The sequence below is a fragment of the Paramormyrops kingsleyae genome, chromosome 14, assembly GCF_048594095.1.
Source record: "Paramormyrops kingsleyae isolate MSU_618 chromosome 14, PKINGS_0.4, whole genome shotgun sequence".
NCBI classification, from domain to species: domain Eukaryota; kingdom Metazoa; phylum Chordata; class Actinopteri; order Osteoglossiformes; family Mormyridae; genus Paramormyrops; species Paramormyrops kingsleyae.
Genome location: NC_132810.1, coordinates 10,328,540 through 10,353,584, shown reverse-complemented (window position 1 = coordinate 10,353,584; position 25,045 = coordinate 10,328,540). Strand labels below are relative to the sequence as shown.

The window sequence follows — 25,045 nt, the reverse complement described above, 5'->3', positions numbered from 1 at the left end:
TGTGACACGAGCCACAGTACAAAGCGGCGGGAAACCGGGCTGGAGAAGCGCTGGCAGGGCGGCGGTTTTTAGTAACCCGTCGGGAGTGAGAGCCGTTTTATTTTCTACATACGCGCTGCCGCAGTTTCAGAGTAACGCAAAATGCTCCGCAGCAGTACAGAGGAGGTGAGCGCAGGTGACAGTTCCGTGTCCTGCCGGAGCAGCGCGTCCCCTTGGCCGCGGCCCGGCGGATCTTCCCAGACGAGCCTGAGGTCGTGGACGTCGACTTCATCTCTGCATGACTCGACGACTGCGAGCACGAACAGAGACTTTCAGGGGCCACAGGCCTCGAAAGGTGTAATACATTTTTGCATTCACTGAACTGAGTTTTATCACACTATCCCATTCCATTTTTGCGGGTGATTAATGTTAGCTGAATCTCTGGGGTAATGCTGCAAACGGCAGGAGGTCCTTCCTGGTCCTTCCTCAAACTTGATCCTCTCACTTTTAAGTAGTACAACTTTACTTAATGCTTTTAGTATTTACGCAGATGTTAATATCAGACTAAAGAACATGGCTCCGTAATCCGCACAATGCCAGTGATGAGTGAATCTGGTGTTTTGTGTTTGAGACTCTTACCAAGGGGACCTGAGTTCGAACACCGGCAGGATTAGCTCGTCTGCCCTCGTCTCAGCCCGTAGTGGCTCTTCTGTCTGGAGCAGGGGGACCCCACGGTTACGCAAGACCCCATGCTCCACTGGGGCCAGGGGCGTGCTTAATATACGGACTCCGCATGCTGACCATACCGGTATGATGCTGCCTTCTAAATCAGAGCTTTCAGATATGCTTAATTAGCTCATAACTTTGGAAAAGTTATTTCTTATGCTGTGATCTAGTCAAAAATCATGAGGAAAATCTGAAAATGCCTCACTGGGTTGCAAGAACTTGGTCCTTTATTGGTCCAGAGAAATGATACTCATTGCAACATATGATGAATGATGTGAGTTTGCCTTTATGGCATAAGTAAGCTTGATGTATGTACGTGTGTGTATTCTCCACAGAGACCACCTGCTCTTCAGCTGCTTCTAGTGCTGTTGCCTCTGTGATCGTGGCAGTGGTTGAGGGGCGAGGCCTGGCGCGCGGCGAGATCGGCATGGCCAGTATCAACCTGAAGTTCCCTGAGCTCATCCTGTCTCAGTTCGCTGACACTGGGTCCTATGCCAAAGTAACAATCAGTCAAAAAGACTAGATATGTTTCTTATTAGCATCAGAATAAGGCTTCGGCAATACAGTGCAGCTGAGCTGTAATGTCCAAATTGATTTAACAATCTTACTTGAATCAATGATGAATTAATAACATGATTTATTAATGAGGTATCAGATATAGCGATTATGTGAAGTATGACCTGTGATCTGTCACAATGGTTTGGCAATATGAGGTTTAAGTTCTGCTGCATATTGGCAGGTTATCACCAAGCTGCACATTCAGAGCCCCTTGGAAATACTGATGCCAGACACTGCAAAGGAGAAGGGCAAAGGAACTAAACTTTACAGCCTCCTCACTGAAAACTTCCAGGTAGAGGCACATGAATGCTGTTGCAAGAGAAATGAGTCTAGTCTTGCTTTTCCTGTCAACATCAAGAAAGACTGTGGGTGGCTCCTCACAGCTGCCTTTAGATGTGCTTTCTACCTTAAACTATTTTGTGTGTCTTCTCAGCAGTTTCTGGAAAACATTAACCCTAGTATTTTCTGCTTAGGTGAATCTTTTTATCAAAATCAGCGTACAGTTTTACATATTTATGCTTTATTAAATCAATTTGCTTAGGAGTACAGCAGGGGGTCTCCAGGGCTTTGAATGAGAAATATTCAGGTTCTAAAGCAGCACACTATGCCCCCCCCCCCCCCCACACATGCTAAAATTGCTAATGAGACCTGCACACAATTCTGTCTCCCCTCTACATTACCAGGCTGCAGCCTTCACCGCCATCCAGAGAAAGTATTTCAATGAGAAGAAGGGGCTGGAGTACATTCAACAGTTGTGTGCACCTGAATTCAGCACTGTCTTGATGGAGGTGCAAGCAAAGTATGTTCACAGATATGGGCAATTACACAGACTAAGACGTATGTGCCATTTTGGATAGGGTAGGACACCAGGGACAGAGTCTTTGTCTTTGTTGCTGAATTCAGTTTGCTTTTCAATAGGTATGCGTTGTCATGTCATCAATTTTTTTATTTTTTAGATACTACTGCCTGGCTGCTGCCTCTGCTCTGTTGAAATACTTTGAGTTTGTTCAGAATTCCATATATGCACCCAAGTCTCTAAAAGTGAGCTTCAAAGGCAGCGAGCAGACAGCCATGATTGACTCCACTTCTGCCTGCAATCTAGAACTGGTTATCAACAACAGAAACCACAGGTTAGGTGTCAAACTGTGAAAAATGATGGGCAGATAATAAAAATATGTGAAGAAACTGGGGGGAAACTGATCAAGAGAATATTTAAGATTATGTGGTAATTTGTGGGGAGAGACAGGCACAGTTAATGGGACAATAAAATATAGTAAATAAAATAACAGATACTAAAGGCAACAAACAAAGTACACAAAAAACCTGGCTTCCTTTTCTACTTTACTTGCCATCGTCTTGCCATTTCAGTCCAGCTGCTTAAATGGTCTGTCAATTACTGACGTGTTGCTTATGAAAAAAATATCAGGATACCTGTGCTGTCATTCAGCTGCTCAGTGCCTCATAATGATTCAGCAGTTTCTTGCTAGTCAATGGACTGTGCATTTTACCCAAAATGACAAATGTGGGTTATTTTCTCTAAATTAGAGGTGTTGGCTTTGCATATAGGGGGGCCATAAAGACTACCAGAGGCTTTAGTCAAGAATGGTACTTCATAAATTAATAGGTATATTGGTAAGGGCTTGTTATAAAACACATAGTATGGAGTCCATAACCCAATAGGTCACACCCTACACTGCACTGTAAAATAGCAAAGCTGGATCTGAGAGTAGTCACCATGCACATGGGTGTGGGTTAGCTGTGTGGTTATTGCTGGGGAGGCGTACGTATTACAGATAGCGAAAGCAGAGAAAGGCTATTTTTATAACTAAATGAGAGTTTTAGAAGTGGTTGTCCTGACTGTCATATTCTACCAAAGTAGGGGTTCCCAAAGTGGGGGTCATGAGATGATTTCCTGAGTATGCAAATTGAAAATTAAAAATGTGAAAAAATTACATGGTAAACATAACCGGTCTATTGGGATAAATCAATTGTACCATGGCGGACCCCCTTGGATGGCGAACGGCGAAATCTAATGGGGGGGGGGGGGAGACCCCAGGTCCGCAAAATGGGGATCATGAGTCACTGGTACCATTATTTTGGGGGTTGGGGGCTGAAACATTTGAGAACCCATGTATTTATAGATAAGTAACTGCAGTGAGATTAGTCCATGCTGTGTGTGTGTGAAAGGAGTGAGTACACCTTGCTGGGGGTCCTGAACTACACTAAAACCCCGGGTGGAGGCCGGCGCCTGCGCTCTAACATCCTGGAGCCACTGGTGGATGTTGACAGCATCAACACTCGGCTGGATGCCGTGCAGGAGCTGCTGCGAGATGAGAAACTCTTCTTCGGCATGAAGAGTGGTCAGGACTTGCACGTCAATCTAACAGCTAGTTTCTGCCTCAGTGTTAAATTATGCAATGTTTTTTTATTAAATTAAGAATTGCTTTTATTACAGCAGTACCTGTAAAGTTACTTGTTTGTAGGTACACAGCACACCATAGGTCATGTATGAACATTTATGGTAGTATTCTCATCAACAAACTGCAATGATTCAATACCAGATTTATAATGCTCCCATTTTAACATCTGTGTACAGTTTTACACTCAGCTGAATTATATGGGAGTTTTTAAACTCGGCTTTGATTGTGTGCACTTCACTCAACTGACATTTTGCCTGAATGTTGTGTCCTTTTGACTTGTAGCAATTGGACACTTCCTGGACATAGACCAGCTGCTCTCTGTTTTAGTACAGATCCCCAAACAGGAAACGGTAACAATGGTTAATGTGTCTAGATACTGTTTGAACAGTTGTGTAGTGGTGCGGTTATCAGGAATGTAACATTTTGCCAAGCAGTATCTAAATACCAATGAAAACTATAAACTAGATCTATTCATCATTGCCAGCAAAGGTCTTTTGCCATTAACAATATTAGTGTGTAGAGGTACCTCATCTACATTTCTGAGCTTCTTTATGTCAGATATTCCTGTTCTTGAGGCAGGTTCAGGTGGCAGAGATGAAGATTGTGCATGTGATTCAGCTAAAACACACGCTGGAGCTGGTCGCACCACTTAAGGTAACAGCATACAGAGGGAAATGTCTCATCAACCGGCCATTACATCTCATTGCACAGTTGTTCATAAGACTGTAACATTGACCAGAATACATCATTATGTGTTCTATAATACTAATATCAGTAGAATAGATACAAATTCAAAGAATGTTTTACACTGTATTGGTTATGACATTTTAGAGTAGACAAAAAATGTGGTTTGAACATTGTTTTGTATTATCTGCCTTTTTTCATATACTGTATTACTTCACGCTCAGTATTAGGGTTCAGTTATTCATATGAGAGGGAGGTGTTTGGCATCCCTGTAAGCGGTAATGTTGTGTTAACGCCAAGCTACGTCACAGTTAGTCAGTGTGAATTAACAGTGTTGACTGTGGAGACAGGGAGTGCTGAAGACCTGTCAGACAGCCCTGCTTAAGGCCTACTACAGCTCCTTGGAGGACAGCAGGTAATAGGCTGCCACAGTGATTCTGTGTCCCAGCATGGGCGTAAATTTCATTTAACTGTACAACTTTCATTTAATTTTTGAAGGGGTTTTTTTTTCTACTTACAGAATTATTTTAGGTATACATACATATATTTTTCACAATAGATAGTGCAATTTTTTTTTATATATTTTTTTTTGTGGGGGACAACCCTCGGATTGGGGGGGACATGTCCCCTCCGTCCCCCCCGGGATTTACGCCCATGTGTCCCAGCTGTCAATATGGTGAATTCCTTGGCAGTCGGCAACTCCTTACCATTGTATTTAAAATAATATCTTAGATTTGTTACATGATTATCATCTGTAAATATTTATAAATCAGTCAGCTGAAAAAGAATATTTATTAGGTTACATAAATTACATAGCACTCCTAACATACCTTGAACCTGAGTTATGTGGCACTCCCATTCAAAATACCTTTTTCAGGTTTGACAGCATCCTGGAACAGATCAAGACTGTAATAAACGATGACATTAGCTACACAAAAGGCAGCCTTAATATGCGCACCCAGAAGTGCTATGCTGTGCGGCCTAACATCAATGAGTTCCTGGACATTGCTCGTCGAGCCTACACCGAGATTGTGGATGACATTGCAGGTGAGACATTAGCTGTCAAAAACTGGGTCAATGGGATTTTTACAAACGGATCTGGGGGCAAAGAGTGACTGTGATCGTCATATTCAGGACTTGTGGCAGACATGGGGGAGAGACACGGATTGCCTCTGCGAACAAGTTTCAGCGCAGCCCGTGGTTTCTTTGTTCAGATGAAGCTGGAGGGGGTGGCCCTGCCTGGCGGACAGCTTCCAGCAGAATTCATCAAGGTGAAGCCGGTTACCTGTGAGGACATCATATGTTAGGAGTACCAAGCCTTACTGTACATACAGTACCTGCTAATTCGAAGTATTCTTCAGGTTAACCCTGAATTAATTTTAGTGCAATGGCTGCTTGGCTTGATTGTGCTAAATACTTAATGCCCTCAGGCTTAGTCTTCTTTAGATCTGTTACATGCTGTCCTGCAGTATGCCACACTGATCTCATACTCTTCTGCTACCTCCCAGAATACCGAAATCGACACCCAATTTAAAATGATAAACCACTTTCCTTAAAAAAGTAATACCTTTTCAAAGACAGTGCAGGAATATATTGAGCACATATATGCCTTTAACAGTGTTTACTCAGTTTACTCTGTCACATTACCAACTGTAATGCAAAATCTAGATAAAACTGGAATTTAATTTTGAGTTTGTGGTTGATGTTTTTGCACAAGGTTACAAAGCACCGGAACAACTACAGTTTCACCACTGCAGACCTCATCAAAATGAATGACCACTGTGAAGAAGCACTGAGGGAAATATTCCACATGTCCTATGTGTGAGTTAACAGCAACTAAACATTGTTTGCACTCAAGTCTTACGCAGATAATGAGTTTTTGATGCTGGGCCATGTGCATTTTCAAACCTTTTCTCATCAGGTATGTAGGAAAAACTCACTACTGTATTCTTAAACTCACATCAAATCGTTATTTAAAATATTTTTTCTCTTAATATTTGTTCAGAACATAGTAAAGCAGTGGTTCCCAACCCAGTCCTCAGGGACCCCAGACAGTCCACATTTTTGCTCCCTCCCAGCTCCCAACACCTGTACCTGGTGTACCAGCCCCTTGTTCTTGATTGGCTGGGAGCTGGGAGGGAGCAAAAATGTGGACTGTCTGGGGTCCCTGAGGACTGGGTTGGGAACCACTGTAGTAAAGTGTGACAATTTTCTGTACTTGTAGCAATTGTTTATCCCTTGTCCTAAATGTTTTTAAAAATCTTAATTTCTAAGACAAAGCTTTGGCACGCAGTCACCAAACGCTTTTGCCTCTGAAAAAGCCTGAGAAGGAGGCCATCCTGAACTCACACACATGCGTATTCTATTCTGTGCTGGGGCTGCAGTGACCTGGGCTTCTATGGGGGCTGGTATACAGGTATTATGGTGGATCTGGCCTCTGTAGTATTGTTCTGAACCCCTCTTCTCCTAGGGTGGTCTGCCAGCTGCTGAGTGCAGTCCATGAGCATGTGCACTGCCTTTACAAGCTGTCCGATGCCGTCTCCATGCTGGACATGCTGTTGTCGTTGGCCAACGTTTGCACTGTCTCTGATTACGGCAAGTAATACCTGGCACACTAAATCACACACGCCACAAGCTGACAGTGCAATTCTGCATCCTGCCCAATACCTGGCAACCATTATGCTTACATAATTTGTCATCAGGGGGTTGTTGGGACTATTCATGCCAAAAATAAATAACTAGCAACTAAAAATCCCATTTAAAGTTTTAACAGGTAAGAGATATAAATTATTTCTACAGTTGAATTACCACTTTTGGTAAAACCATAAAACTGACAATCAGTAACAGTTCAGCTTCATTCATTCCGGGGCACAAAGTTCACTGGTAAATGGAGGAAGTTAAATAACTTTCCTTGCCACAGTGAAACCTTTAAAGTATTTCTAAGCCTTAGCTCTCTATCCTTAAAAGCAGTTCAGGGCTTAACTGAGAATATTTGCAAAAAAATAAATGGCATATTATGATTTCCTTTAATTAGCCAGACATTTCATAATAGTAGTAGCCTAACACTCAGCACTTTCTCCTTTTAGCTGTCATTTCCACAGAAAAAATGCCCAGCTCCCGTTGCCAGGCTAATTATACTTGGGCTGGCTCAGCCCTGTGGTGCTTCTGCAGTTCGTTTGACTACTTCTTCCCTGACCCCCACACCAGCCATCTTCCCAAGCTGAACTCCAGCACGTAGCATAAGAACTGAGCGTGTCTTCACACAGATACGGTTCAGCATGATGATATTGCACAAAAATGATCTTCAAACACCATGCAGCATGTTAATATCAAATGCGTCCGTATCTGTTCTTGCAATATATATAATTGAAAGAAGATGAAATGATTGCTTAACATTTCGACTATGAGGAGACATAGCAGTGTGTTCTTTGTTGTAGAAATGCTTGGTTTCCTGTGCAGTATCCAGGCAAAATCAAAGCACTGAAATAGACCAGGTCTTGCTGCTATCGTTTCTGTCCTGCATTCCAGTGCGTCCTGAGTTCACAGACACTTTGGCAATCAAGCAGGGCCGACACCCCATCCTGGAGCGTATCTCTGGCCAGCAGCCAGTCTCCAATAACAGCTACATTTCAGAGGGTACCAACTTTGTCATTATCACCGGGCCCAACATGAGTGGCAAGTCCACTTACTTAAAGCAGGTGGCGCTGTGCCAAATCATGGCTCAGATAGGTATGGAAAGTTCAGACCTTACACAATCTTTAAAAGCAATTTGGACACAAGGCATTTTTATGTATACGTTGTTTCTAAATTATATTTTTAGTTGTTTGTTAAACTCTCAGTTTAGCATATTAATGTCGGATCCTATAGGCTGTAAACTACAAAAGCAATTTCATGTTCTCTCAGGCTCCTTTGTTCCTGCTGAGTATGCCTCATTCCGAATAGCAGACCAGGTTTTCACCAGGATAGGAGTGGACGATGACTTCGAGACAAATTCCTCCACCTTCATGGTGGAAATGAAGGAGGTGCACATGCCTGTGTTTTAGGTTACACAAAACAGTGACAATAAGGAAATGAAACTTCAAATAAAAGTGAAATTTAACCTCTTAATATTATTCAAAATGTGTATTACACAAAATCAAATTCAGTATGTTACGCTCACATAGTATTAATTACTATACTAATTCCTACAGAAAGATTTCATGACTTCATTTGTTTCAGTGATGGAAACTATAACTGTTTCTGTGTACATTTCAGATCTCATATATAATCCACAACGTGAGTGACCGATCTCTCGTCATCATAGATGAGCTGGGGAGGGGCACCAGTGCTGAGGAGGGGGTCGGCATCTGCCACTCAGTCTGCGAGTACCTACTCAACTGCAAGGTACAGAACTGCTCTGATGTCCGCTCTGTAGGTTTGCTTTTGTAGTTAAATCTACAAAAAGTTCAATATCTTGGTATTTATAGCTTAATACATTTTCTTATATTAATATTTAAATTGAATGTGCTTACCATTTGTCATATAAAAAAATGTTATTCATTAAAACTGCTAATATCTTCCTGAATACACAAAAATAAGGTTGATCTGTAATCCATTTTTTTGCTCACTTTAGTATTTATTCAGGTTTTTACTCTCATTAACTTTAGTTGTAGTCCTCCTATATATAAGTTTTCATTTTTACCCGTTCATTGGTTTCCACTGCCAAACTGAGAGTCAGCAATGGAGCTTCAGTTCTTGCCAGGCTGACGTGAGTGAGAAATATACCACACCCCCCCAACCCCCGCCCTGCAGGCATTCACACTCTTTGCCACCCACTTCCTGGAGCTGTGCCATCTGGAGACGCTCTACCCCAATGTGGAGAATCAGCACATGGAAGTCCAACACACCCGATCCTCCAGCTCTGACGCCGAGACCGTCATTTACACCTACACACTTAGCCGGGGCTGCTCAGAAGAAAGGAACTATGGTACTGTTACAACTTGTCAGCTGCCACATAGCCATCCATCAGCATCTGTGAAACAATGTGAGAACACAGACTTACTAGCTGTGTCTGTCTAATTACTGGAAGATGAATCAGAACCGATGACCTGGTTGTGGCATTTAATTATTAAGTGTGCAAGGGCTGCATTTCATGCCGATAGAGGATGTAATGAACTGTGAAAATTGCAGGTCTGAGGGCAGCAGAAATAACTGCATTGCCACTGTCTGTAATCCAGGAAGCTAGGCAGGTTGCCTCAAGAGTCAGCCAGCAGCTGTGGGTAAGCACTCCCGAAATCCGCTGCCGCTTGTTTAAATGAAAGGTACTATCAGGTGTGAGCATTAACGATAACTAGGGGTATTGATAGCATGATTTGACTGTGGCTTTAGTTGTTCAAATATTTCCACAAAACAATTCAAATATTTCCACAAGACAACACTGGGCATATGGGCCCTGCAACATTTTTTTGCATGCTATTGCATCAGAACTCAATAAGGTTATCCTGTTAGCAAGGTCAAATAAATGAAATACTGCAGTAAACAACTTACTGATTACAGCAGCTTTGACAAAGATTCCTCAGCTACAAATATATATAGATATATGGTGACAGATAAAACTACATTTAGCCTGGATATTAATATAGTAATATGACTGTAGAAGATTACTTTCGGGAAGGGCAAAATAACTGATTGCATGTTCAGCCAGGGCTTTTCAGTAATTCCACCTTAATTTAATAAACAATAATAAGGGCATGGATTTGTAACCTGAAAGTCATGTCATATCTCCTTGCTGCTGTACCTTTTTTATACGCAGCAGCCATAAATAAATGTACAACTAACACTACCGGGCACAATATCAAAACAAGTACCAAGGTAATTAGCACCCACCACTGGCAAGGAGGCTTTGCAAGGTCAAAGTGTTGTCTGTTTACATAAAGAAATTAAGAGCAAAGTTCACTAAATCCAAAGAGATTTCTAACTAGTACTGAAAGGCCAAGGCAGGGGATTGTATGTTTTAGGGCTGTAATGGTACACACCATTGACGGTTCCATACAAATCTCAGTTCTGGGTTTATGTTTTGGTGCAATTTTGATACAGCGCGGTAAAGGGGGGTCCGGAGCCTATCCCGGAGGCTATGGGCACGAGGCAGGAAACTAGGGGGGTGGGAACCGCAGTAACCAGAGGAAGCCCTACAAATTACATGGGGAGAGCATGCAAAATACACACATGGAGCCACGCTAGAAACTTGAACCCTGGTCGCAGAGGTGCTAACTATGGCACCACTTTGCTGCCCGTATAATAAATATACAAATAAAATATATCATCATAACAAACATAATGAACTAAATCTCGTGTTCTCTATTACCGAGTGGTTATCTGTAACAATAAACACTCCTATAGCCGTAATTATGTTTTTTTTTTAGCCCATTCTGAAGGCAAAATCACCTTAAGTGCCATGGGGAGACTAACCTTGCTCCTGTAATAAACACACTCAGATGATGTGATCTCAAATGAATTAGCATTCTTAATGTGCTTCCAGCAATATATGCAACAGACAGTCTTTGTCTAATCAACTACTCTTTCTCTGATGTTGGTGTAATTTATTGGGAAACCAAAATGTCCCCAAACCGATCATGACTCAGTGTAAACAGCATTAGCCGTAACCGACTCACAGCCACAATAAGCATATTGTTTTCCATGTTGAACATCTATTTGTGAATTTAGGTTCCACCTATGCCGATAAATGTACATCTTTGTCTCATAGTGCGTTCTGAACCGAAAATTACATACCAAACGGTACACGATGAATACATATACTGTTACAGCCTTAGTATGTATGTTCTTAATCTCCTATATTATCCTTTAGACTTGTGATTTCCTATATAATAGAAGCCAGAAATGTATCCAGAATTGTCTGCAATCACTTTTTATGAATGCTGTGTATAAGAATCTATGAACACATTCACAACACATTATAATGCATTAATAAAGCATTATAAACATGACTATAAATTTATAAAAAGACAACACATAGCCAAGTTTATTATGCATTATGAATGCTTTATCAAGCTCACATCTATAATGAACTATACATATCAACATAATGCAGTACAAAGCATTCATAGTTCTTATATGGACCATTATAATACATTATGAAGGTATCTATAGGGTATTACAGATGAGATTCTCATTGTGAATGCTACCAGGTAGACCTGTACAATGTGCAATGTTTATATCCACATTGCATGTTATGCACATGCAAATGTCACATCACAAGGATCGCAATCATTAGCTCGGTTGAGATTCAGCTTGGGCAGTATGTGATTCACGGAACCATTGGACATTTTGCTAAAAATATTTTTACTCTGTCACAAGAAACAAAACTTTTTAACAAGATTTGCACTTTTTAACCATTTGTTCCTTTTCAAGATTATCTAGTATGTTAAAAATCAGTGTAAAGTCTACTGTCTAATGCTTTCGCATTAGCGCTGCATGTGCTCTCCGCTTCTTGCTGTTTGATTCACTCATAGTGTGGCGTGTTTGTGAAAAAATTGAGGAAAATAAGTGAGGCGGAAAAAAGCGAACAAGAACTATTTTCCAAAAGGCATTTGTCTTCTGTTGCATAGAAATATTACATAGAGACGATATTGAGCAATTGATTTGTCGGCTCACTGCAACACCACCAACTTATTGGACAGAATCCATTGGTAATCATAATAACAGGTTCTGTTTAGCTATACAATAGTTTATAGTGTCACTCTGACCACAATATTTATCGCAAAAGGATCACATCACAGTATTTGAACAATTTCCAGTACTGTGCAGCTCTACAGGTGATACAAATTGTTTATGTTTCCTAAATAGGTGAAGGTGAAAATATCCACCAGTCCATCCCATCCATTTTGTATTACTACTTATCGAATACAGGCTCGAGTGTAAGCCTGGATCCTGTCCTATCTCAGGGCTCTCATACACATGCACACACACGATAGGCAATATAGAAACAGCAATCCATCTGCCTGTATCACATGCTTTTGAAGTGGTTGGAACATGGAGAGAGCTAGCAACAACACAAAGCTAGGTGGGAATCAAACGCCAACCAATCAAGCAATTTCTTCTGGAATAATAAAAGTAATCTGAATCTGAACCCTGGAAATCCTAAGCCACTGTGACAGCCACTACGGCACCTTTAAAAATGTCCCTTGGGGAAATGATAAAACCCTGGATTATCTAGGATAAAAGTATTAGCTAAGCATTGAAATAATTACAGTATCAATAAACATACATGAGTAGTAGTACTTCAAATCTTTGTGTGACATTGAAGTGCTGGGGCAAACCCTGCTGTCCTCTGGAAAATAATGTAATCAAATACAGTGCAACCATACTGATGAAAAGATGTCATTAAATATGTAATAACTGAGGCAACAGTACCAGCAGACATTCTTGGGCACCATAGCTTTGTCATTTCCTCAAGAGGAGAGTATACTGGAATCTGAAGCATTGCTTCACTGATGTGCCCTTTAAGGAATATTTACTGCTATCATATAAAGCTCTGTCCTGTGGTTTCCCTCTGCCACTTCCAGGCCAAACAGCACAGTGACCCCGAGGTTCTGTGCCAGCGGGCAGTCTACCGCCTGGCCACCCGCCTCCTGCAAACTGCCAGAAACTCCAGGCTGGATTCTGATAGTCTGCGCATTTACCTGAAGGACCTGAAGCGGCAATACGAGGCCGAGCTGCAGGTTGCCGAGGAGACGGTGTCCATGGACACAGAGCAATGACCCCAGGGAAAGGACAGGGAGGAGCTGGGAAGGAATCCATGTGCCAGCTGTCGGGGGTGCATAGAGAAAGACAAAGGTTAATAATGGCAGGGTGTCCGTAATTAATACCGGAAGACTGCCTTCCCTCCCCCATAAGGCCACAACAGTCACCTGAAAGGCATTGTTACCTTTATATACATTCCTGTGTTCCATTAGATCTAATATGACTGATGTTGATACAGCTATGATTTGATTCATTCCTATAATAGATCTTATTGGCTTGAGACTTCCTAAGTTTCAGGATGTCTTCTGTGCTCAGATTTGAGTAGCTTTGTTCCCACGTCCACTGGCAGGCTCAGTTAAACTAGGTATGTTAAAATATCAGTCTACCCAGGGAGTGACGTAGACAACCATTTTCTGTAATGTACACTTTAGGCTCGGATATTTCGTAAGTCATCAAATGAATAAAATGGTTTTTGGACACACGTTCTACTTAATTGCAAAGGACGAACAAACATTTAGAGAACAGCATTTATACAGCCGACAGTCACATGTGTAGAAATCTCTAATTTGTGTTTGAATATTTTCATAAGCGATACGAGTTTCACTGCACGTCGCGCAGAGATAATAACTACGAAACCGCTAAGGGGACGGCGAGGAATCCTCGCGGTAGCGCGAGAAGCGCTTTGCTCCGCCCTCGCGAAACCGAAACGAGTCTGAGCGGCGCAGAAGCTGTTGAGAGCTGCGTCGGGAAGGTGCAGGGATACACGCTGATCTTGGGACTACGTCGTTTTATCTTTCCTCTTCACTAACACCAACACTATCTGAGGTATGCGGAGCGAGAGTGTCTCCTTTGACTCATTGAACCGTTGAGAATTAGGGCAGCCGTATCGCTGAGTCAGTGATGAGTCCGGGGCCTGTTCCATACTGACTGCCGGTAAACCGGCTAGCAAGCGTGGGTCTGAGATTTCAGGAGAGGCGGGGGCTCCATTCCCCGGGAAGGCCTGCCTCTATGTGTTGGGTGTACGCTGTTGAGGTACTCTGAGGCATTTAGCTGTTTATTTGGGGTGTATGATGTGTCATTAATCTCTGTGTTCTTGTCACATTTGATCGTCTCAAAAGGGATCTAAATAGCACACGAGTAATTTAGATCATATGTTTTTTTTGTCTCTAAATATATCTTCGTTAAAATATTCATGTTGTAGACTACAGAACTCATTTCCGACTCACATTTGACGTTTTGTGAAAGGAACTGGCCCGGTTTACTCAGGCTCCGCCATGAGTTTCTCTTGGGAATGGACACAGTTTTGCAGACAGCGGATGGTCCGTCGAGACGCCTTAAGAGGACTATCGTCAATATGACAAAGCCTCTTTGGGCTATGCTTCGTGGGCAGCTGCGTCCACTTTTAGGGAGATACTTTATCGCTGGGGCCATTGGGCCACTTTTACCATGGTGAGCTCTAAATGTTAAAACGCACCCTATCCTACGACACATTTGCTGACGGGTCTAATAATAAGCATCATCAGTCTGACGAAATCGTCGCTTGAAATCGGTCAAGAAGCCCAAGTGCCGAAATGAAAGGTGAAACCAGGAGTGGCGTGCTCGCCGCCCTCGTGGTTAGCCGGCTATCCTGCCGTGCGGCCTTGTGCGTATTTAGATAAAGGGTGGGTCTGGAGTGGGGCGCTGCCTTCCATGGGGAGCCGAAGCAGGCCGGACAGCTTATCGCCTTAATGGGAACCTGGGCGGAGTGCCTGTGGTACCCTTCTGGCCTGCCCCTCTAGGCCAGCAACATCAGGTCTAGTGCAGTAGCCTGCGTCCTGGTAGGTCTGCTTGAAACAGCTAGCCACACTATTCCTGTGTTGTATTTCTAATAATTAAAATGAGAGATCACATGCCGCTTCGCCATATATTAATAATTGATTAACCTGAATGTATTATGAGCATGTGGCTTCAGGATAGCACACGCTTGACGCTTTTTTTGAAGGAGGGCAGAAAGGCAAAATGCATCGACAGCTTTGGTATCCTTTCCCATTGACTGCCGGTACTGTGGTGACATGTTTGACGCTTGATTAACCATCAATGGTAAGAGCAACTCTAACGCCCTCGAACAATGCTTTTGAATACTGGAGAGACACGTAGAGTTTGTGGACAAACAGAATGATTTTTTGTGATAGTATATTCTCCGAACCCATCTCGCAAGAATACTTATGTTTAAATGCACGGGAGTTTGCATGTGTGTGTCGATATGGGAATTAATCTGCGCGCGCGCACACACACACGTTGTTGGCGAAGAATCGAGACTGTGCAGTGCGGCTCATGGCAGTGATTAATATCCTATTAATAAAGTGCCTTTCCAGCCCCTTTCCTGGGAATTCCATTGGTGGGGGCAGTTTTTGTGCGTGCTTAGTTCTGGACCACACCATTATATGGTTTGGTTCCCTCGGCAACCATTGCAAGTGCAGACTCATTGGAAGAATCTGAGCTGGCACCTGGTTACTTGTACCTGAGGACCCCGGTGCTGTAGCCTTAGCAGCAGAGACTCAACCGATCAGACTATTAAGCAGTGCTCCTATTCATTTATTTTAGTTTAATCAGCATAGTGCACAATAGTAATTTGGGATTTCTGCATTTCCTTCCCCTAGCACAGTCAGGGGCCCATGTTTGTCCTTTACCTTGAACTCACCTGCCATTAACACATTTTATTCCCATTTGACCACTGAACAATGTAGAAGTGTTGAATTGTAGCCTTGTTTTACTTTTTAGATGATTGTCACCACTCAAACATGTTGGATTTATTACCATTTTGCTGTTCAGTTAAGCAAGTTCGAAGTGGGTTTTCTGTGAGGATTTTTTTAATAGCCTTGTTAGTGTTTTGGCTAAATAATCTAAGCGGCAGTCAGCTGCCCTCTTCCTCACTCTCCCACATGGCCCTGCCTGCTTCCCCTTTTTGGTGTCGCAAAGCAGAGGTACATGCATGTGTGTAGAGCAGGCCAGCGGGCTAGAGTCTGGTTGCTCCCCTAATGTCTTTTGGTCTGAATTGGCAGGACTCTTTCAAGCAGCCTGCATCTTGCGGAGTATTTACCTTCCTTCCAAGCAGTAGACAGAGCATTATCTCAACGTGAGAATCAAATTTTAAATGATTGTCAAACCTGCACTGTATGTGGCTCTTGTCCCAGTTATTTTCGATATGGGAGATTTAGATGTGTGGATTTTGCCCCATCTCCTCCCCCCCCACCACCACCACTACCACCACACCTTGTCCAGGTTTGTTGCTTGACCGATGTGTTATTGTTTGGCTATGTCAGTCAGGATAGCTCATCATCTTTAGGCTGACATTCAGCTGCCTGGACACCAGAGAGTCATTCAGCTGCCCCTGAGTTTAATCAGGGGTTAACTTGGCTAGCCATAGATGTAATGGATAAGTTCATAAGCTTTATCCTTTTCCCCACTTCTTTTTGTGCACTTAATATTAACTTCTGTTGAAAGATTGTTATTAATGCTAAGCCTGGATCTTTGTTTAACAAACCCGATCAATTTATCCTTCATCCCATCTGCTTATTGTGGTCAGTGTGGTGAGGGGGAACTTGAGCCCATCTCCGGTAGCACTGGGAGCAAGGTAGAGGTACACCCTTGGTGGAATACCAGTTAAACAAAACAAATGGTTTCTTTAAACCAGTATAGTTGGTTCACATGTGCATCAGGAGGCATGGAAGGCTTTTCAGGTGGCATTAGGTGTGGTTTGGCAAAATAGTGTTAATCTGGAGGCTTAATCATACCTGGTGTCAGTCTGGTCAAGATGCAAAAGTCTTGATGCTTCACTCTTGTACTGCATGGCTGTGAACATGGTTGCTCTCCATTGGTGTTTCATGCGGTGGTGATGTCTTATTGCCTGTTAAGTGAACCCAGGACTATAGTCATTCATTTCAGCATTGTGACACAAGCCCTAAGTATTATTAATAGCCATTATACCGGTGATTAGCTCGGTCTTAAATGGAAAGAAATGCGATCTTGGTATTTTCCTCACTTATGACTCAGTCTAGTTTGGGTGAAGATTTTGAAGTTTGGGGATGTAGCAGGTGAGCAGCTGGATCAGTCCCAAAGCTTATGGTTTGAATTGTCTCCGAAGTGTTTCCCAACCTAGTCCTCGGTGATTCCGGACAGTCCACGTATTTGCTCCCTCCCAGCTCCCTACTGTGAGCAAAAATGTCTACAATCTGGCAGGGATCTGGGAGCTGGTCCAGCGTGGACTGTCGGGGGGTCCCTGTAGATTGGGCTGGGAAACATTCCTATAGTCTCTTGCTTCCTGGGTTACCTCTGGGATATGTTGGTGAGGGTGATGTTAGCGCAGGGTGCTCCAAAGGCTTTGATGTTCTGTCTTCTTGCGTTAGGCCCTCTTTTGGGACCTTTTTAAGGTCAAAGGCCAAACACCAGCTAGATTCCATGGAACAAGTGGCCCAAGAGTACTTTGTATGGGGACTCATTTCCATAAGCAAGGCAGCGCTACAGAAACACTCGCTGACGTTCCTGGGATGGCACCCATATACATTCTGTGTGCGTTCGCATATACCATACGAGGTTACCACAAAGCTTTAGCCTTAGTCCTCTTTCTTCTCCACGGCCCACCTTTTCTAACTTTTTTAGAAAAGCCACTGAACAGCTTGCCGTCAACCACACTTCTGTTCAAGCTGTCACACAAATGTACATTTTTTATTTTTCCATTTAAGTGGTAAAGAGGAAGTGAAAGTGTGTGTGCGCACTTGGGATGTGTCGCAAAATGGGGAAGCTGCCAGAGTGACATGGCAGTGACTTTGAGAAGCATTTCCTACCACGGATGTGTGGTGCTGTGTTTTAGGGTAGGAAGGTTTGCATAAGGCCTGCAGTAATTAAACAACAACAATGTATCCAGTGTTTATTTGGAACCCTGTGTTATCTCTGGGGGGGGCACAAACTACAATGAGGCAGCTTTTATGACAGAGGAGGTCCTTCCTCTGAGTGTTATGAAGGAAAGGAGGATGCATCTCTGAAAGCCAAGCATTTTGAGTTCTATATTGTTGGTTGTAACTATTATTTAGAGATGCACAATATATTATATAACATATATGAATCAGTCGATATTAAAAAAATAAATAAATAAATCAAAATCAACATGGAATTTGGCATCAGTCTGTGTCAGTCTTGGCTGATATTTCCAGTAGATATTTAGACTATCAATATTCAAAATCAGCTGCGCCAGAACTAAAGACATGACTACTAAAAAAAAAATGGTGATCATTTCATTGGACCATCAAAAATTTACCATAGTAAAGAGTGAGTGATTTCAACGGCTCATTCACCAGTCTGAGGTCTCAAACTACTGGCCCGCAAGATGGTTTTATACCAGCCTTGACATTTTCAATTCATTGATAGATCAATCTTTTTGAGCCCAAAGATCAATCTTTTGTTTTCCACAGAATTAAAAAAGAATGATTTAATGTTGTTACGTTAATCTGTGCCCAACCCCCCCCCTTCAAGCAACTTGCTCAGAGCTTATTGGTATCTGCGATATTACACAAGAAAAGACAAATGTATTGATATCGACCCATATCGGTGCACCACTACTATTATTACATAAGTAACTTTGAAGATTGAGACTTCATTCTGAGGGTGACGTTTGTGGAAAACATTTCTGAAAGTATTATTGTTCTGTTCAAAACAGTGTTGTGAGGGATGCCAACTTAACTCGCACATAGAGATGTATGAATACTCCCATATCTGCTTATTTCTGGACTCTTTCACTACCTCCACTTACTGCTGATTTTGCGCACTATGCATATTTTGGTTATATGTAATGTATAATGCCTGTAATACGTGATGTCTGTCATCTCTCAAACTTCTGTCTTCCTTTTTCTCCCCATCAACTGGAGTTAGGCAACTGTGCATTTCACTGCACCTTGTACTCGATGTGTATGACAAATAAAACTGTTAAACTTTATTCTAAGGTTCCTAATGTTATTGAAGCCTAGTTTTACAGGTAAAACTTTAACCTAGAGCAATATACTGATGATCTTCATCTCTGTCTGTGCTGGGTTTTTTTTCTTCCTGAAAAGCAAACTTGGTGGTTCTACTCTGTAATGAGACTAGATAACATTTAGTGCTTCCTTACAGTTAAATCTCTGTTGAGAGGATATAATGGAGTTGTCATGAAGGCAAGCGCCATCATTCTCTGGTTAAGGCTTCTTACACTGCCCTCTGCCAAGTTAGCTGGGGGGTGGGTGTTATGGAACTGCAGCCAGAGCGCTGGGTGACATTTACCACATATATTTTTGCCCCTTGCAAAGTCCCCCTGTGTTGAGGTTAGCATGGCACCCATTGGATTTCTGGGTGGATTAGACCACAGGACTTGACTGTGGGGGGAGGGGGGGTTGTATTGCTGTCTGCCCTGGAACTTACTGAGGTCTGAAGGCTGGTTCATACTTCTCCGCACAAGCATGACACTCATATACCTACTCTGCCTAGTCGTACACGGAAACGTTCTCCGATCAAGTCGCTTGCTTTTCACATGCTCGCAACGTATTGTATTCCTATTTTAATTATAATAGAAATTATTATTCTGATATTCCTTCCACATGTACCACAGCAGTGAGGTTTGTGTGTTTCTCTGTTTTACAAATTCAGAGAGCCAGCTGACAGTTGCCATCTTTGTTCAGCAGGTTGGAATGTGGTTTTTCAATTCGAGACAATTCTGCACTCAATACACACGCATTTATACGTATGTAGCAGTTTTATTACCTTGTAAATAGTCTGTAGGGTTTTCAAATTACCCAAACACTTGTCAAAAGCACCCATGTTGGTCTTTAAAGTGGATGCTAGTGAATCGATCATGCATAGTGTGTCCACAGTAGAGCTGCGCAGGCACAAATTTGTCCAGCAGACGTTCGCCTGCACAGGCTAAACGCATCATAAACGTTCGAGCGGACACGTCTGCTGGTACACGTGTGGAGAAGTATGAACCTTCCTTGACTGTGACCTGGTTAGAGGGAGGACTTGTGTGAATAGTCAGATTGGAGGCAACGACACAGATGTGGTAGGTTTGTTTCGGGGGGGGGAAAGAAACCCTGCTTTCTGTGACCCCACCTCTGCCCCCAGACGTGAACATGCTCTATGCCGCCACACCCCATGAGGAATGGAAGGAATTTAGCCACAGGGCGACCAGCAAGTCCAGATTACTGCGTTCAGCACAAAGTCTAATTGAATCAGGGCAGCGAAGCATGGAGAACGGTGGGGTGGGCAGACGTCATTCTGACACGCCTATGTTTCCCATCCACGCTGGGCCTTTCGCCGCTCCCTCATCACGTGCCCTTCCAGTGGCAGGTTGTCAAACTCGGCACAGGCTGCACTGTTTTGGAGGCGAGCCAGCCATCAGGGCTTTTTAAGCGGCAGCAGTATGCGCTCTCCTATGGCCACTAGCCTGTTTCCACCTTTGTGCTGATGTCATTTGGACGACAGGCCTTCCTGCTGCAGGCTGAAACATTTTTAGTGGTTTGTTTACCATTTTTTTGGCCTGGTGGGGCCTCCCAAGTGGCATATGGGTCAGTGTGTGTCCTGGATTCAAGGCCTAGCTTTTAGTTGTATGGAGGCCTAGCTTTTAGTTGTATGGAGGCCTAGAGGACTTGTTCCACCAGGTGGGTTCCATTCCCACTAGTTACTTCATACCACTCTGTTCACTCCATGCCTCCAACAAATTTCTAGAGGGGCTGCTTAATGAATCCCACCTACAGCTTGTAGCAGTCTGCTCTTAGATTTATTATTGATGCTTCCTTGATAGAGACACTCCACTTTAAAGGAACTTTACTTACTCAGACTGCATTTATACTTTATATGAATGATGATTGTTCCTTCTGAACCGCTGGTGGCACGCACTGCCTCAGGGCCTGTGCCCTCAGTTCCGGGGAAGGCTTGTGGGAGATAAAGTAGCCAGTGTTATGATTTACACTCCTCCCTTCACCGCCAAAACGTTAACAATCCAGAATGGTGTGTTGGTACCATCAACACCTCACCTCAGATGGGGGAGTCTGGGAAATGGTGACAAGCCTGTTTGCTGACGTAATGTGTGGGACGACGACCTTGTAAATAATAGGCTTTGTTAGTAATTATTACTGTATTTGATTGTGGGTCTTGTGTTGGAGTCGTCCCATTGGTCTTTTAAGCCCGCTGTTTACACGCACTTTACCATGGCTTAATGTAAGGTTGGGTTTTAGACCTCTCCACTGACAACTATGCTCAGGAAACCTGCCATTGGCATCATGGCTTGGCTCTTTAATAAATCACTGTTAGTGCTTGTGGACTTTCAACCAACGAGCACTGAATGGCATTTGCATTTGGTTTGTGGAAACTCATGAATCAGTCACTAGTGAATTTATGGATTTTAAAATTTATTAAAAAATCTTTGGACCTGAATCTCAAGGATTTAGCAGCCATGGTGCTGTGATGATTTAGTCTAGAGGGGAGGGTAAATGTGTTATGTTTTTAAATTGCATTTGTATTTAATCCATCTTTTTTATATGGTTTTGGCAGCAGCAGCTCTGTAGCATTTGTAGAATAATTTAAGGCAGGGGTTTTTTAACCAGGGGTCCACAGAACAGTTACTCATCCTATTTAGAGCAAAAAATATTCTAGGTTCAGGAAGACATATTAAGGCCCCCCCTTGCTAAACAGGTGCTATGAAGCCATGTTGACAGGAAGTCCTCTTTCCCTGACATGCGGAGCCTTGTTGCATTTTGTGGCTTCGGCTGTGTCTGCAGCGCAATAAACATTTGCCTTTCTGTCCTTCCAGGATGATGATGGACTTCTACGACTCTCAGTACCTGCTCATCCTGGCCCCTTCCCTCGTGATCGCGCTCATGTTTCTCTTCTTCTGGCTCTTCATGAAAGAGACGTCGTACGACGAGGTGCTGGCCCGGCAGAAGCGTGATCTCCGGCCAGCGGCTGCCAAGCCAGACGCCCGCAAGAAGGGCGAGAAAAAGAAGAGCAAGAAGAGGGAGGCTGGGGGGGGGGGCAGCAGCGGTGGGGGCGGCGAGTCGGAGGAGGACCACCGGGAGCTTGATCTGACAGATGCGGTGGCCAGCTCACCCCCTGAAGAGGAGGAGCCAGCCCAGGTCATGCGCATGCCCACCCCCACCCCTACCCCTGTAGAGCCACCCCCCAGCCTACGGGAGAGGAAGAAAAAGGAGAAGAAACAGCATCAGCAACAACAACAAATACTACAACAGCAGCAGCAGCAGCAGCAGCAGGTGGCAGTCACCACCCGGGCTGCTCCCCCTCCCGTTTCTGAGGAGCAGGTCCCCACCCGGGAGGTGAATGGCTCGAAAGCCACCCCACGCAAGAGTGAGTCGACCCTCGCTGTCAGCAAGCAGCCCAGTCCCCCTCCGCCCGAGCCTGTCGGGAAGAAGAAGGGCTCCCAGAAGAAGCAGAAGAACGAAGTTGGTGAGCGGCCAGGTGCGATGTTCGCAGAACCTAAGCGGGGGTTCTGTGGTTTGTGCTGTGCAAATGAGTCCTGTTAGTGTCTAAGGCAGACAGCGTTGGCTCGTAAATGTGACCATGTCATCCCCTCGTGAAGCGCAGGCCTGACCGGGTGGGGGAAGAGCCTCTGGGGCCCATAAATGAGAGCGTTAGTCAGGTCACGGTTCACAAGGTGACCTTCATGTGGAGGCCTTGCACGGATCTCGCGGTAGCCGGTGTTTCTGCTGTGTCATGGCAGGGGCACGTGCTCAGGTTTCCATATGTTTGTTGGTCCTCTTGTTCTACGTGGCAAACACTTCCCTCTGCTCTCCTACAGACGAGCTTCACCTGGAGATCAAAGTGGAGCAGGCCTCTGCTCCGCTCAAGAAAGAGGTTCCTGTAAGCGCCGAAATCAGAGTCCAGGAAAATGCCGCTCCTAACACCAGCGCCGGGGCTGCCTCTCCCAGTACAACCATCACTACTACAACTACTAGCATCGCTACCACTACCACCGGCGGTGGCAAGAAGAAGAACTCTGCGAAGAAGCAGAAGACGGAGCCCGGTACAGTGTGGGCGCCCAGACGATGCATGTTGTTGATTTTAGAGTGGAACGCAGTGTGACAGGTGGGAGGTGCCACATGGCCTCCGGTCCTTGTTAGTTTGCCATGATGTATGAGGGCTTAGAGCTGACTGTGTGTATCTGCAAGGCTGTCTGTGCACTGGTGCTTCTGTATTCTGACCACCGTGGGGGAAAAGCCAGTTTCCTCTGTGTAAGGATGACCGTCTGTCTGGCCAGTTCCAGCCCCACCGGAGCAGACCTGCGTTGCTGTGGACAGGGAGCCCACAGCCCATGCCAACCCACAGAAGGGCCACCTTGAGGAAGTTCCCCCTAAGGTCAGCGCCAAGAAGATGAAGAATGAGGCAAACAAGGGTAGGTTTTTTTGCGGGGGGGGGGTGTGCTCCTCATGGGCCCGGGGATTTGCCTGCAGTGGGAGCGTATGCATGCGTGACAGGTGCTTCCCCGTGTGCAGAGAACTCTGAGGTGAAGCTGAGGGAGTTCATCGCGGGGCTGCGCAGCCTGGTCCTGTCGGAGGAGGACGCCGTAAGCGTGGCGACAGTGCTGAGGGAGAAGAACCCGTCTGCCCTGGACGCCTGGCACCGGGTGAGTGATCCAAAGGCCTGGGGGCAACAGGTTGGAGAAATGATGCTGTGAAACAGTCGGGTTTAACACGCGTGTGTGTGCTTCCATTTGGAACTGTCTGTATTATTAATAATCACATTTTTATTGGCTTGGCAGAAACATTTGGTTAAAGTGGCTCACTTACCTGCACCCCCACCCCCCCCCTCTGCACCATTCCAGTCCACAGCCAAGCCCGAGCCCTCTGCCCAGAAGCTCCAGGAGAAGGAGCGGATGCTCACCACTCTGCAGGAGGAGGCCTCCATCGCCAAGGAGAAGGTGAAGCAGCTGAGCCAGGTAGGTCTGCCGTGCTGGGAGAAGCAGGCTCACATCACTGCGCTGTAGGGAATCGTGGGTTTAAACGCAACGCTGGTGCCTGAAGCTCTTCCTGCTCCCCCCCGGTCCGCGACATTAAAAGCCCCATGTCATGTGTTATGTTCTGTAAGGTATTAGTGTGGGGTGGGCTGTCAGGGCCATGGGGGGGGCAGTCTGATCCCAGACTGGTAGATATGAACAGGTGGAAGGTAGGGGGGGTGTAATGTCTCACTTGGCAAAGACCAGCAGTAGCCTTAAAAGGGGGTGTTTAGCCCATGGGGGGCTGAAGTGGGCATGTTGGGGATAAACCGAGCAGGACGAGCAAGCTGAGCAGATCTGTTCGCGATTTGGTCAGCAACGCCAGCGTGGGCCCGCCCCCTTTGTGCTGGCCCCACCCCTTCATGCTAGCCCCGCCCCCTTCATGCTGTCCACCCCCCCCCCCCATCTTGCTAGCCCCCGCCCCCTTGACGCTGGAGTCCGTCGGCTTGGGCTCTGAACCACACACATGCCGGCCACCCGTCTGCCTCTAGGTTCACACGCCTGTAAGCCGACTCCCTTTCGAAGGCTGACCTGAGTCCAAGTACAGGAGAAATCAATTTGTCGCCTCCTGCCCGAGGGCATCTGGGGAGGCTGTAACCCAAGACTAGGGTTTTCCTTGGTGCCTCCCCTTGTCTCTATGTGCCCCCCCGCCTTACCGGGCTTCCCCACTGCACCTGTTCAGACAGGAAGCTCCTCTGCCTCACTGCACTAGTGTGGAATGAGAAGCTGCATCCAGTGCCCCCTTACAGGGCAGCCTCAGGCCCCGGTGACACTGACTATGCGGCCCTTTCTCCCCCCAGGAGCTGCAGGCAGAGAAGCAGAAGACTGCTCGTGTGGAGTCCATGCTGCGGGAGCAGCGTGGAGCCCTGGAGGAGCAGCAGAACGTCATGCAGGCCAGCTACCAGATGAAGGTGAGGCTGAGGTGGGGCCCTGC

At 44.9% G+C, this 25,045-nt stretch overlaps 2 protein-coding genes across 5 annotated transcripts in view; both read left to right on the top strand.

Moving 5' to 3' along the window:
• On the top strand, window positions 1–22,052 carry msh4 (mutS homolog 4). Of its 4 annotated transcripts, XM_023828220.2 has the most exons (21): window positions 1–334; window positions 611–787; window positions 1,041–1,204; window positions 1,445–1,555; window positions 1,947–2,062; window positions 2,220–2,393; window positions 3,451–3,623; window positions 3,966–4,033; window positions 4,263–4,337; window positions 4,718–4,782; window positions 5,245–5,414; window positions 5,502–5,638; window positions 6,085–6,188; window positions 6,838–6,962; window positions 7,896–8,096; window positions 8,271–8,389; window positions 8,622–8,750; window positions 9,159–9,333; window positions 9,537–9,625; window positions 12,929–13,199; window positions 21,916–22,052. In XM_023828220.2, exons 1-20 carry the CDS (start codon window positions 142–144, stop codon window positions 13,121–13,123), a joined length of 2,760 nt encoding a protein of 919 aa, XP_023683988.2. In that variant the 5' UTR covers window positions 1–141; the 3' UTR covers window positions 13,124–13,199; window positions 21,916–22,052. The 4 variants fall into 4 exon arrangements, with proteins under 4 accessions (XP_023683988.2, XP_072555387.1, XP_072555386.1 ...); XM_072699286.1 differs by lacking the exon at window positions 21,916–22,052 and having other exon boundaries at window positions 8,671–8,750; window positions 12,929–12,979; XM_072699285.1 differs by lacking the exon at window positions 21,916–22,052 and having other exon boundaries at window positions 8,671–8,750; window positions 9,159–9,390; window positions 12,929–12,965.
• The window catches only part of ktn1 (kinectin 1), a 28,059-nt gene continuing 16,226 nt past the window's right edge, over window positions 13,213–25,045 (top strand). The window contains exons 1-7 of the mRNA XM_023828218.2: window positions 13,213–13,931; window positions 22,014–22,577; window positions 22,918–23,142; window positions 23,377–23,511; window positions 23,612–23,742; window positions 23,941–24,054; window positions 24,912–25,022. Of these exons, the coding sequence (XP_023683986.2) occupies window positions 22,241–22,577; window positions 22,918–23,142; window positions 23,377–23,511; window positions 23,612–23,742; window positions 23,941–24,054; window positions 24,912–25,022 (1,053 nt within the window). The 5' untranslated portion in view covers window positions 13,213–13,931; window positions 22,014–22,240. The remainder of the gene's footprint in view (window positions 13,932–22,013; window positions 22,578–22,917; window positions 23,143–23,376; window positions 23,512–23,611; window positions 23,743–23,940; window positions 24,055–24,911; window positions 25,023–25,045) is intronic.